Source organism: Manis javanica, chromosome 8, assembly GCF_040802235.1.
Source record: "Manis javanica isolate MJ-LG chromosome 8, MJ_LKY, whole genome shotgun sequence".
In the NCBI taxonomy this organism is placed as follows: Eukaryota; Metazoa; Chordata; class Mammalia; order Pholidota; family Manidae; genus Manis; species Manis javanica.
This window is the reverse complement of record NC_133163.1, coordinates 14,281,169-14,295,773: the sequence shown is the minus strand read 5'-3', so window position 1 is coordinate 14,295,773 and position 14,605 is coordinate 14,281,169. Positions and strand designations below refer to the sequence as shown.

Here is a 14,605-nt window from a genome sequence, read left to right as displayed (position 1 = left end):
CCCTTGCAACCCCTAGAGCCCTGCCATAATCCTTCAAATTATTAAATAATTACTGTGTTTCCCTTGGGGTCACATTTGGCAACAAAATACTGGTCTAAATGAACCTGTAATATGAGCCAGTGAATTACACTTATGCTCTTCACTTCCTAGAAGCAAAAGGATATGAAATATTTCCAAGACACAAACTGGGGAGGAGAGGGAAGGGTTTTCTGTGGGGTATGGAGTGGAGTGGGGGGGGGGGGGAATAGAATGACAAAGGAACATGAGAATCTGGGAAAAATCCCAATAACGAGCGTCATCTCCTCCCCCACCACCTTGTATATCTGCAATTCTCCCCTCCAATCCCCATTCCCTTCCATTTCAGGAGTAGCTACAGCCACAAGGAGAAAAACAAACATATGGCTCTGTCCTTCTGGACATTTCTACAATGCTGGCTGGGATGCTTTGGAAAATCCCATTTCATCTCCTACAGCTATATGACCTCAGGTTGTCATTTCCAATAACGTATGCCTTCCACTGATTTTTATGAACACAGACAAAAGCTGCTACAACCTTTTTTTTTTTCCTTCCAAATCTTTCAAACTGTAGTTGCTGTGTAGGGTTATTTGTTTCTAAGGCAACAGCGTATATCTAAGTACTAATGGCCTGTCCTTTTGCCAGGCAACAAACAGGCTTGTGATGCAACCGCACCTGTCTGGCTACGCGTTGCTATGGAGATGCTCCAGTTGCTATGGCTACCATCACGCTAATCGCCTAGCAAAGGCAGACATACAGCAGTCTTCTCAGAGAGCCCAGCTGTTCCTCCCAGCCTCTTGCTGAAGACTGATTGTCTAGGGCCTGTGATGGAATGCTCCTCAACTGAGATGCACAAGAACTTCATTAACGCCATTTCGGAGGATCTCTTTGTGCTCCTTTCTGCAGAACCAGCATCAGACAAGGGAAAGAATCTGCCAAGAAATAGCCTGTAAAACTACTGAAATCAATGAACTCACAACCACTCCTCAATGACATAAATTTGTACTCCAAGGATAATTTCTCTTAACCAGGTGGTTGCAATAGAAACATGTCTATACGTTAAAAAATATATATATATTTTTTTTCTTTGGTAAGATAGAGGGATCTATTTTAAGCCCAAGCACTATCAAAGACAAAATCAGTTTTACAATTTGGTCCTGTGTTATGTACTATTTTTTGCAATCTCACATTAGCACCACCAACCCACCCACCCACCCTTTTTTTTAAAAAAAAGTGGCCAGCTACATACACATCCTCCCCTCCACTCCATCTTTGCAAAAATGGCACCCATGACCTCACAGACTCAAAACAAATGGCATGCGAGGGAGAATAAAAGTCTCCATTGTTCTCTGCTGTTCTCCTTGAAGAGGCAAACACCAAGTAACCACAACAAAATGATCTCTGTGGAGCCCCGTCTGCATGGAGACCGGGAGTGACAACAGTCGAGTCCCTCAGCAAACACCTGTAGACACTCTCGGCCAGCTGATGGCAAACCAGACCCGCTTACTGGACTCATTCCTGTACTTTTCTCCCAACAAACCATGACACGCTGAGATGTGAAGGCTGTCAACTTTTCTTTGTAAATGTTTCAACCCAGGAAGACATTATCTTACCCGCCGTGAAGCCTTCTGGAAACACATTCCTCTGGAGCAGCAAAAGGGGTAAGGTTTGCAGGAAATATAACAATGGATATGCCTCTAATAATGCTTAATTTCTTCCTCATTTATCTTTAGTTATTTTTAATACCATACAGCCTATTAAATTAGTTTCAGTGCCTATCTGACAAAATGATGCAACTTCAGTAGACAAAAACAAAAAAGTCTGAATTGCTTACCTTTGATAGGCCTGAGGAGAGGCGGGAGGTGTATTGAACACGTGTGGGTGTGGGTGATAAGGTGTCTTTTTCAAAGCCTGAATTAGATTTTGTCTATACTCTGGGTCTATGCACCACAATGACCCTTTCCCAATACTCTGCAAAGAAAATTGAAATACAGGTCGTTAACACAAAAAATTAAGTATTCTGCAGTAAGTAGCTGTACAGCTATTATCAGAGTTACTTAAAAGCCTCTCACTTATTTGCTATTTGTCAACCTTAAATACTGTAATATTGTACTGACAATAGAGCACCATATAAAATGCACTGCAGTCTTAACTGGTATTAAGTTCAACAGACAAAATAAACACATTATTATCAGGTGATGGTGATACAGTTATAGTATAATTTTCATATGCTAATGGCCAAAAAAAACCCCAGATTCCTTTGTTATTATTTTTCAGTGGCAGCTTTAAAGAACGTATGCATTCTGTTCTAAAAACAAGTTGTAAGTTGATCAAATTTTAAACGTTGAAAGAGAAAGAGGGCTAAACACCCTCAAAACTCCATGTCCACCTTAAAAATCTGAGTTATATCTTTTAAGCCATATTACATCGGTAGCACTACACAAACAGAAAAGTAATCCACTTGTTTTTTTCCTACTAACAAAAGAACGCCATTTAAGCTTCCCATGGAATCGTGTAATTACCTTCCCCAAGAAACAAAAGAACTCAGGCAGCAGTGGTAAACCTAAGCCAGAATCCAATATTTATTTTTTGGATTCCTCAGTTTAACAGTATTCTGCTCCAGGCCTCAAGGCGCTGAGTTTTAGAAGTCAAACTTTAAAATGCAAATATCTTAAAGCTGATTCCACGGAAAGAGGAAACTTGCTCTGAGGCCCACTTTCAACTGCAGGCTTTTGGTCTGCAGACAGCATTTTCTAAAAAAAAAAGTTATGTCCTTCCTCTGAGGCCCTCTGAACTGGCAGCAGGCCGGTGGGCAGTCGCGGCTCTGACTGCAGCTTTCAAGTGCCCGACTGTACCCACACTGTCAGATAAGGTCATTTGTAAATATTTACTGATCTGGAGAGAAAAGAAGTCAAATTACATAAACGCGTGCCCACCCCATGCTTCCAGCCAACCGACTCTCTTATTTTCAGAACTATTGTGCTATGGGAAGATTTATGAAGCAAACAAAAAATCGTTTATTGTAGGGAGTAAAGTCCAAGAAAATCCCTTAAAGACATTACTCCTAAAATTTTTAAAGAATGTTTTAAAAGTGTGTATTTCAATCATCAGTTCACCAAATAGCTTACTTAAAAACTTATTCACAGAATCCATTAAAATTCTATATCAACATCAGCCAGCAGTGTAATGGGAATTAACTCTTCCTGGTGCACTGAGAACTGGGGTATTCCTCAAAGCCAAGGTCAGGGGGCTGGGACCTCTGATCACTCCGGACATCCCCCTCCAGCGTGCAGGCCTGGCCCCAAACACAGGTCCAGTCAGGCCAACTTTCCTGAGCCAAACACCAGAGCACCCAGTTTAATTATCTGGATGCTTAAAGGCACAAAAGATTTCAAACTTTGGAAAACCCAACATCCTGATATGTAGCCTTTCATTTCATTCGTGTATTTTCATTCCCAGGATCTTTCAGGGGGACTGATGAGGCTTCCCCAGTATGACATGCAGGCCACCAAACAATCTGCCCCATACCCTTTCCAGAAAGCCCAAACTGTGAAAAGCTGGGGAAGAGCAGCCACCACACTGGGAACAAGTAACACCAAGCCCAAAGTGGGTTAAGCTCCTCAGCAGGGGGGTGCTGGCCTGACTCCCGTCAGAGGTTCCCAGAGCAGCCCGGCACCCGAGGAACCTGCCTTTCTAATCCACTTGAACACAAGTATCCCAACCAGCTACCTACCTTGAGTCCCATATGCAACCTCATCATTTTTGCAACTAGATATCTCAGTTCTGGGAATCTAAGGGCTTTTGTTTCATCAAGGTGGTTTTCCAGGTGGGGCCATTTAATCTTACAGAGAATAAAAATACGACAAAGGTCAACTGACCTTCTTAGGGTAATAACAATAAGCCCCGAATGTGGTTTCTCCTAATCCTGACCTAAGCATCTTGTTGATTATACTACACTACTGTTTACAAACCAAATGGAAAAAACCCACGGGAGGAGCCAGAGGAGGAGGAGGGGGCGATTTCACCAGGTAACTGATCCAGGTGCAAAGGCAGGGGGAGGTGAGAACTGCAGTTCTGGAGCCAAACAGATTCCTGGGCAAATTATGGTAGCAGGGCAGCAGGCAGTGGGTTGAACACCAAGACCAGGGCAGTGCCTACAGGTGCTCAGGAAGTGGTGGAAACTCCTTTCGGCAAAAGAAAGGGAGCAATGCTGGCTGTACGAGGCCTTTCATTAAAGCACATCGGAGTTTCCCAAAGCCATCCACCATAAAAACAGCACCAATTCCCAAAGTGCCAGTGGCGGGGCCTCCAGCAAATGAATGGCTATTGAGGAGTAAAGTAGGTCTCCTCCTTTGTGCTGCTGGTCCTGACTTAGCAAGGTCACTTTGCGGGGCTTTCCTGCTTTCTGAGCTCCCCCACGACCGCGCCTGCATTTCCATCAGCAAACCCCATCTGCCTTCCACACACCCTCCACTGTAACTTCTTCCTTACTCAGGAAGCCAATTCTGACGCACACCAACCTAGATGCTGGAAGTTTCCTTCTGCCCAGCTCTTAGCAAGGTGAGTATCAAGCCGAGATTTAATTACAAACCTGGTCAGCACCTACACACAGTATTCATTCCCTGCAGAGATCTGCCTGCGCTTTGGATCACAATAGGTCCTACCGTGATCACTTCTGCATTTTATGGTAAGACAGGTCTGGAGCCACTGACAGGTTTCCACAGACCAGACACTAATTTCAGTATCCTGTACTTAGAATTTCCAAATAAAAAAAATTTTAAGAAAGCATCTTCGAGACACATGGACAGGGACACTGTCAGTCGCTCCAATGCCCTCAATGATTTTACAGTGGAGACCACTAGGCAGAGCTTGGAAGGCACATGACAGAGGCTGGGATGCACCTTACTTGCAAACATTCTCTTTGGTTTTATCTAACAGTTCTGAACAGTAAAAAGGTTAACTTGAAAAATTTTTAATGGAAATATGAAGAGAGAGAGAAAGCTCAGGTTTCTTAGGCCAGGAAAAATTACATTTAATGCCCCTGACCGGGGAGAAAAGGATGTAATTTGATTATAGTTGTGTAATAAGTTTAGAGTCAGAGCTTTTACAAGAAATATCTGCATCTCATCTGAAGAATAGGCTTTTTTTTTTTTTAACCATGGTAACTGTGAGGGCCATGCATCATTAAATGTTAAGGATTTCAAAATAATAAGGGAAGAAAGATCCTCATTCATAGACACATTTTTTGTATACATATATATACATTTTTTAAGAAGACATATATATATACATATACACAAAGAGAAAAATGTATCTGTGAATGAAGATCTTACACACACACACACACACACACACACACACACACACTTTGAGAAAATTAATGGGAAAAGTAGAGGGGGAAAATGAGCTAAAAGATATGGATGAGGTCATGCTTTTCATTTGTTTGTTTGTTTTTAATTACAAAGCATTGGGGGGAAAATGCAGACATCTCCCTGTCAGCAATAAAAAACACCAATACAGAAGAGAGACAAAAAGACAAGAGCCTATATTGTAGAAAAAACTGACTATTGGGAAACGTTTTAAAAGAAAGAGATAAGAGTAACAACTAAATGAAATCTTAATCTCACTTGTAAAGATAACATTTTTTCCTGCAGTCTAGATCCAGGGCATCTGGGGCAGCCCATAAGTCTCTCCCCCACCCCACAGCAGTCTGGAGCTGCCTGACTTCGGGTCTTCAATTTGGGTGTCTTCACTAGACTTCGAGTTCCTGAGGATAGGGACCATTATTTTAAACATTATTTTTCAAACTCTGGGCTTGGTACATTATGGGTCATGAAACCAGTGTAATGGTGCCAACCAGCACTGTTTTAATGGAACAGAATAGAAGCAAATGGAAGAGACTAGAACAGAACATGTATGTAGTAAAGTGACACTGTGTGAAATGCATATGTGTGTACATGCATATAGGCATATACCGGATCAGAGGGTAACCTATACTTCTTACTAGAAATCTGGGTCCAAGAAGGGTGGTAAACACCAGTCAAGGACCATGGTTTCTACTTCCCCATCTCGTCACTTCTGAGGGATAAAGCACAGGTCCAGCAGTAAGAGAGGACTCTCTCAGTATGACACCCCAGGGCCAGGGGAGGGAGAAATGAGGCAGGCCCCACCTCACGATGGAGCAGGCAACTGGCTATGTGTCCTGGGGAGTCTGAAACAATCCCTCCTCATGTTTCCGATCCACCATTGCTGAGGGTGTTTCCCATACCAGCCTCCCTCATTCGCTGCCTCCTCCATATGGTTCCCACCACATGCCAGGCACCACGGGGGACAGAGTGAATAAAGAAGAATACAAGAAGGCCACCGCTCTCTTGAAGCTCAGAATTCTAGAAGGGGGAGAAGATACTAGGTAAGTAAGGAAATAAGTAAGCAAGACCAGAGAGACTGTAATGCCTGCTGTGAGGGAACAGAGAGTAACGTGCCAGGGAGAGGAACTCGCTGCTGTGTATGGAAAAAATGGGCTGGAAGCGTCAGAGGACCTGCAGAGATCTGCTATGAGCTGACATCACCTGGGACGGCCCCAGGTGACCAGGTGGCCACAGTGGGAACGGCTTCAGGATGTACGTGGGAGAACCAGCTCGACAGGGTGATGGAGTAGAAGTGGCAGGTAAAGAAAAGAGAATAGTGATTTGGTTTGAGAAACAAACAAGGTCAAAGATTGGGAGAGGGGGAAAGTCTTGTGTTCATGTGAACACACAGCCTTCGAGATGCCTTAAGAATTCAGAACTACTCATTAGCATACTCGAAAGACCTGCTGGACATATGCCACCTCTCTTCTCTCTGCTGGGCCCTCGTGACCCCAACCTTTATAGCAAAAGCTTATAAATGTAGAAAGGGAGATTGGAGAGGGTCTGGCTTTAGATGTTTAACATCAACTGATTCTTTTACAACAGAGTTGGCAAACCTTTTCTTAAAGGCTGAGAGTCACTATTTTAGTGTTTATAGGCCATGTGGTCCCTGCTGCAGTAACACTCACATCTGCTGTTCGAGAACAAAAGCAACGGACAGTCATGGCTGTACTTCTGTAATACTTTATTTACAAAAACACAGTCCATGTTCGCTGTCCTCTGCCCTCCAGCTCCTGTACTTGATTGAATGAAGGGTTCAAACTCAAAGCTCCTGTGGTTTGGAAACATAAAACCAGGTAAGGGGGGGAGAGTTCTTCAGGGGCAGAGCTGGCTGGGTCCTGTGAGACAGGTTACTGTCAATGATCTAAGTCAGGGGCTTCAAGGCCAGAAGGGGCCTGGGGGAGGAGGACACAGACACAGACCGCAATAAGGGAGCCCACCAGTAATAAGCACACGGATTATTTGTTGAGCTGCACCTAACACCCCTGCTCTCTGGAATCACTGTGTGTGCACAGCAACCTCTCCCTCTCAGGGTCTCCGCTTCCTCACCTATAAAAGAGCTGGTCAGATTAAATCACCCCATAGATTCATAACGCTATGCTTTGGGAATGTGTTACTACAGATTAGTATACATGGGCCTTCATTTCTCCACCTCGTTCCTAGCCTCCCAACACTGCCATTTTTCTGTTCTGGGCCAGAACCACACACATAAAGTCAGTAAGAAGGATGTTACTAAGCATTCAAAGGATAGTCCTTACGTGGTTAGCATGAACATAGGAGTCCAGGAAACCCGGGTCCAACCCTTGTTTTCATTTCCCAGCTGTATGACACTGGACAAGTTACTTAACTGCTCTGAGCCTCAGTTTCCTCACCTCTGGAATGTGGGTGATATAATACCTGTCTCACAGGATTGCTGCAAGGATTAGATGAAGTAGTAACTGTGCTTAGCGCACAGCAAAAGCTCAACAGATACTGCTCTCCATATCACGATGGTAAAAATACCAAATAACCAGCTTTCCTTGACACTGACCTCCAAAACATGCACGCCCTGTCCTAACAAGGCAGGTACTTGTCAAACTGTGAAATAATGCAAATTTCATCTTAAAAAAATAATCCCATGTGGCTATTGGTTTTGCATTGTCTGATGGTACTTTCTAGGTCAAAGAACATTTTGTAACAGAAGCACTAAGGTGGATGTAGAAATGGAAGGTCAAAACAGAACAAAGCGAAGGCCCGGACAGCAGAGTGCTGCCAGAAAGGGCACGGAGTTTGAGGAACCCACCTGCCTCCAGTCACTTTGCGCAACAAGGCCCTCCGGGTGGCAGGACCCTGTGGCCGTCCAGGGCTTCCCGAGAAGAGGTCCCTGCCCTTCAGAGCTTACAGCCCACCACCTCCTTCTCTGGGTGGAGAGGCCCTGCCTGCCACGCCGCCCTGGGGGCTGGGAGGGAGAAGAGCTGACAGAGAAGAAAGCTGGGCAGGCAGAGCTGGGATGGGCAGAAGAAGCTGGCCTTGGATGAGGGAAGGTCTCCCAGTGGGGAGGGTTGGGCTCAGGGGCCACGGATCTGTTCTCTTGGGGACCCACAGGCTCACACTGGAAATTGAAGCTGATGAGGTCCACTCACTCTTCACCAAAAGACATGTGTAGTTTTATTGATAGGGGACCCAAAGCTGACATTTTCGAGTGGCTATTTTACCCACTGTAGGAAGTCATCCCAGGATCTGAAATGCAGGCTTAAGGTATTCTGGAAACAGCCTAGATTTATTTGACTATAGACATCTAGCTAATCTCCTGGGGGTGCCCTGCAGCAGCGCCCCCTTCCCCCATGCAGGTCCTGAGTTACTGCTCCCATCACATCACGTAGCCCCTCACCTCTGCTGGCTTCTCCTCTCCCCTGAACCTGGCTTCTCCCCTGCTCAGGCTTCTCCTAGCCAAGCTGGCACAAAGGAGGAAGTGAGGAAAGAAGGAAGGATGGGTGCTGGGGGGCTGGGGGCTGGGGAGGGAAAGAGAGCTGGGGACTGGGGGAGGAAGGAGGGCCGGGGGAGGAGGGCTGGGGGGTTGGAGAGAGAAGGGATGAGGGCTGTGGGAGGGAGAATGGGGGCTGGGAGGGAAAGATGGAAAAGGGCTGGGAGAGGGGCAATACGGGGCCGGTGGAGCAGCGAGCAGGTGCGGATACTCTCAGAACCAAAGTTTCCTCCAACTCACAAAATTCATCCTCAGCCTCCATTCTCCTTCTCTATACCCCTTTTCCGACAAGGACAGAATCCAGACTTTAATGGGGCATAACCCCACTCAAATTCACATGGGCCTAACGAAAGGATGCCCTTTGGGGGCCTCACTGTGAAGCAGGTCATTTGACAACACCTGTAACCATACGCACTATGACACAAAGGAGGGTCCATTTTTAGGGCACAGAACCTCCAGAGGAAGACAAACAATAAACAACCATGAAAGAGTGCATAAGCTGGCCAAAAGGCTACAGGATGACAGGAGGAAAAAGGTGAGCCCTCAGGGGAGGAAAGTGTTAGAACTGCACCGTCCACGTGCACACACACACACACGCACACACAGGTGCACACCCAATCACAGGCAGCAGGTCCTGGGACCCACTCTATGCCCACCCACCCTGCTCAGGGCAGCCCCTCCAGCTCCTTCCTGGGCCTGCCCTGCTATAATATGCAGCCCCTTAGAGACTCAGATGCCCCCCTGCAAAGCCCCACTCCGTGGGCCTGTCAAGATGGTGAAAGGCAAATACTACAGACTCATGCCAGTGTGCCCGTGACAGGGGCTAGAAGCAATGCCAGGTCTCTCCCCAGGAGCATTCCAGAATGCATCCCGACAGGAGGCTCCCAAACAACAAAGGGATGGAGCTGTGTGGTTCTTCTCTAGACTGCTACTCTGCTGTCACTAGGAATAAACCACTTGTCTAGACTAGCAGTTTCTTCACCTATGTATTAGAGTAACACAATCCTCTCCAAGTCATCTTGGGCTTAAATACACCTAATATGGTATCTGGGATGTAAAAGGCAGTTAATTGACTTAGTTCTCCTCTCCATCAAAAGAAGTCACAGGAAAAGTTGGGTAATGCTGGAAAACAACAAATAAAACAGAAAAGTTATCATAACAAATGACCATGACATCACTCCGCAAGTGAGTGATTCCTAGAGGCCCTTCTGTTCTAAGATTCTGTAATTCATAAAATAAAGACATCAAGAGGGATTTTTAATGTTTTTAATTTTAAGAAAGTGATCTAAGGAATTAGCCAAGTACACAACAAAGGGAAGAGCAGTGAAAGAACAAAATGATCACAAAGATTTTTTTTCTAGATACACCACTGCCCATTTCCCATAACAAAATGGGCAATTACTCCAGAAAGAAGATTTTAAACAAAGAAGTCTCAGACACTTGGATTTCCCTAACAATTGTGTTTTAAATGGCCTGTTTTGCTCTCTAATTATTTTCTTTGGGGTCTTTTTCCCCTAAAATCAAAGAGAAATTCCACTCCTGGTCCAAACCAGAATTTCTCTCTCAGGACCACAGATGGCCCCAGGAGCCTCAGTCCAGCTTCCCCTGGGAAGGGGCCCCTGCAGGCTGGCAGGGCGAGACCCAAGACCTCAAGGCCCACCCCAGCTTGCCACCAAGAGCTACAGATAGAGCCCTTGAAGATCACAGCCACTGAGTATTTCAAACTTACAATGTGTTCTCTGAATATAGATAAGAAATCGCTTCTCTTCCTGCAAAGTCTTACTAGTATTTTACAGATGTGTTTTCAAAGCTGGGAAGATGGAAATCATGATTGACCTGTCAATCGTACAATGTTCAGATACATGAGCTCTATGATGACTGTAAGGCCACATAAGCTCTTTCAGAAGCGTGCCGCAGCCATCCTTGAGCACCTAAAACAGGTCGTCCTTCCCCGGGCATCTGTGGGTATGGAGGCAAGGGAATGCAGGTGGGCAGGTGCGGAAGGATCTGTTTTAGGCACATGGTAACTGCTTCATCTCTAGTGGAGAAGCTGGACGGCGGGGGGTGGGGTGTGTGTGTGTGTGTTAATCAGTGCAGGAAGAATCAATCATTTCCTTGCATTAACAACTAAATAAAACCAAAATAGCCCCCAAATTTGCCTAAAATCAAATTTATCTCAGGCAAAACCTGGCGTGGTGAAGCTGCGTTAATTGGGAAGGAAAGCAGGTGATTAGTTTAGCAGCTGTGCTTTTTGCAGGAATCTCTCCGTCACCCACTGCTGGATGCAGGGCAGCCCTGTCTCTTCTCCTTCCCTCCACCATCCAACCATAGGATTTCCACAGAAAGGGGGAGGCCAAAGGGAGAGCAAATCTGAACCGTGTCAACTCAGAAAGGCTGGCAAAGCTATGTTTGTTTGGGTTGAAGTGAGCTGTTTTTGTCCTCTCTAGACTATTGTTTCCCAACAGCCAAAGGCAGTCCAGTACTGAGGCACTAACAATGATCAATAATAAAGTGATCACCAAAGCATTCAAAATATATTTACTGCTAAGTACTGTCAAGCTCTACAGTAGTGACTTCTAATAAATAAAAGGGCACACACACACACGCACACTCTCTCTCTCTCTCTCTCTCTCTCTCTCTCTCTCTCCACACACACGCCTGATAACCAAGTCAGAAGGCCAAATAACTGGCATCTATAAAATCACTGCTTTTATCCAACTAAATCTTGGGATTCTCCCAAATCAGTTGCACCAATCTGTCCTTGGGGGGCTTTGAGCAAATAAGGGTTAAGTGTTCTCCCCTATCTGAAACCTCACAGTTATTACCTAGGCAGGCTGAGGAGGAGAAGAGACACAGAGAAGTTCAAAAAAGTTTCAAGCACTAGCAAACACACAGAAGTATAAGCAGCTGAGAGTTTTATGTGCTTCTAATCCCAGCCATGCTTCAAAGTCAACACCACCGCTTCAAAGAGTTGAACTACCACTCTTAACAAATTCTAGATATTTTGCAGCATCAAACCATATACTCACTCACACACAATACACAGATAGATAAATCCTTCTGGCCATTTAACTGCTAATAAACTTATTACAGAAACAAAGATGTGCAAATTTAAAAGATTTTATGTGTCACCTGCCATGAAACAGGAATGTATGTACCAGGATGTGATAAAACTATCCAAAATATGGATATATCCTTAAAAAATTTTTTTAAGAACACATGTTTGTTTCACTCCCACTATCTCAAATTACACTTGCAAACACACATTACAAAGGGGATTCCTGGTATAATAAAACACGTACATTAAATTGCCTTTTTCATGCCTCTTTTCTGAAAATTTAAAAGGCAAACTGACTTAAAAGATATGAGGGGAAGTTAAAGAAAAACATTTATTTACATTGACAGAAAAATAGTTCTTTTAAAAGTTCAAGTTTAAGTTAAAAGTAAAGGACTTTTATAAACATACTCCAGCAAGCAGAGAGAGGAAGGGGACAGCCAGCTGGAACTCTGGAAGGACCTTGCACTGGTTACCCACCTCCACTTTCTCTATAAAGTGATTCAAATGTTGCAAATGATAATTAACACCATAATGTTTTATGGACGGTAATAAAGGCACATGTGGGCCTGACGGACAGACACCCTTAGTCGGATTACATCTGGCCCACCTACTGCCACTTTATCTTCTGGTTGTCAGTAGTTACTCATTTATTTTTAAATGTTCCAATATGATCTTATCTAATTGGCACATATAATTTGATCGCCTTATTTCCGTAACTAAAAGTTGTTGAATGTATCTGCCCAGGTAATAGTTACAGTTATAAGGTGTGTGTGTTCTGGGCCGGAGCTTAACAGTTATGATTCTGGGCTGGAGATGAACAGTTTACGGCCTTTTATTTCAAAAAGAGAAGAAAGGAAGGAAATCCTAAAGAACCTCTGTCTTAGTAAAATATGCACACTGGGCTGCTGGCTGTTCTCTAAGGAACGGCCGTTGGCCATGGGACCAAGTCACTCCCCCCCCGATGGCCCACAAGGGGCCTTTCTGGGGCTTTCTAGGCTGTGAATCCAGCTTTTTGCCACAACATCTTGCTATAACAAACTCCACCCATTTTTAAGGAGAAATGGTCTTTATAATGCCTCTAAATTCTAGCCTAAGTATTCCAACAGCAAAGGACACTCTTTCAACACAGGTGTTTGAGCACAGCCGGGGCCCCTGATGTCACAGGAACTGCTACAAAGATCACCTGGAACCGTCCCTGACCCAAAAGGGAGAAGCACAGTGACCAAAGGACAGCTTGGGGGTTACGCATCCCTCCTCAGTTCTTGTGGATATAGTAGGCTAAGGACAGAGCCCCTGGGGGCAGAGGGCACAGCCAAATCTGTGGGGGCAGGGACAGAGAGCGTCAAAGAGAACATCAGGCAGGAGGTGACCTACCCAGGCACCAGAAGGAACACAGGCCTTACCAGGCTCTAGGCAAACACAGAGGGGAGCTGGGGAAGGAGAGGGAGAGGGAGTCGGGAATGAACAAACCCTGTGATTAGTGCTAAGGGACTGAGGAAAAATGTAGGTGAACAGAGGCTATCCAAAAAGACTCGCCAGGACCCAAGGAGCCACATGGAAGTGTGGGTGAAGCCTGCTACCTGACCCCGCAGCCATCTGGAGCCACGGCACCACGACATCACTACCCTCCGCTCCTGGCCTCACTCTGAGTCTCCCTGGGCTGCTGCAGGGCACTGACACCAGTCCTCAATCTCATCATATCTTCCTCACCAGCCGTGCCCCAGTAAGGTCCTGCAAAGGAGGTACTTACCAGCCTCGGTATTTGCATATCCATCCCACTGACGGCTGAATTTTGGAGATGATGTGAGGTGTGTTCCCTGCAAAGGCCAGTGTCAAACCTGGGCTCCGGTGACTACAGGGATTCACCTGGGCTGTAAGCATAGTAACCTAAGGGACTGTGACAGGACCACGGGGGCACCTAGGACATCACCCTTTTCTGGACACTTCTCAGCTCCCATGAGAACTCACTGCAAAGTGAGGCACACAACACAAGGAACAGTTCTCCAGAAATTCAACCAAAAGCTCACCAGGTTGACTAATAACTGACAATTACACAGGTGACAGGACAGCAAAAAGGGGACTATCAGAGACAGTGTCTGCCAAGGGTTATGAGTTACCTGATTACAAGACATAGGGGAAAACCTCTGGCTTAACAGTGTGTTTCATCTAACAGTGTGAATGTGCTCTCTGACCACCGTTTCGTTAGTCCTGAACTGGATCTCAGGACTTCTGTAGCCAGTATTTCAGATCGCCTACCAGGGGATGGGAGGGAGAAGAGAGCTAGGTAGGTGGCCCAGGAACACACCAGGCTGTGTACACAATGATTCACTGAGGTTTCCACATACAGCCAGCCCCTGACTATCCATGCAGATATTTTTTTTGGTATCATTAATCTACAATTACATGAGGAACATTATGTTTACTAGACTTCCCCCTTCACCAAGTCCCCCCCACATATCCCATTAGTCACTGTCCATCAGCATAGTGAAATGTTGTAAAATCACTACTTGTCTTCTCAGTGTTGCAGAGCCCTCCCCATGCCCCCCCACATTATACATGCTAATCATAAGGCCCCTTTTCTTCTTCCTCCTCCTTATCCCTCCCTTCCCACCCATCCTCCCCAGTCCCTTTCCCTTTGGTAACTGTTAGTGCTTTCTTGGG

The 14,605-nt window shown here is 45.4% G+C and overlaps 1 protein-coding gene and 1 long non-coding RNA gene across 9 annotated transcripts in view; one reads left to right on the top strand and one right to left on the bottom strand.

Moving 5' to 3' along the window:
* Nucleotides 1–14,605, bottom strand: part of FOXN3 (forkhead box N3) — a 427,318-nt gene that overhangs the window by 181,045 nt on the left and 231,668 nt on the right. For all 8 annotated transcript variants that reach the window (XM_036991754.2, XM_073242000.1, XM_073241999.1 and 5 more), the window contains one exon: nucleotides 1,850–1,986. In XM_036991754.2, the coding sequence (XP_036847649.1) occupies nucleotides 1,850–1,986 (137 nt within the window). The remainder of the gene's footprint in view (nucleotides 1–1,849; nucleotides 1,987–14,605) is intronic.
* LOC118967136 (uncharacterized) lies at nucleotides 1,257–14,442 on the top strand. The gene is made up of 3 exons (XR_012133724.1): nucleotides 1,257–1,676; nucleotides 4,511–4,575; nucleotides 6,334–14,442. It is a non-coding gene; the product is annotated as an uncharacterized lncRNA (long non-coding RNA).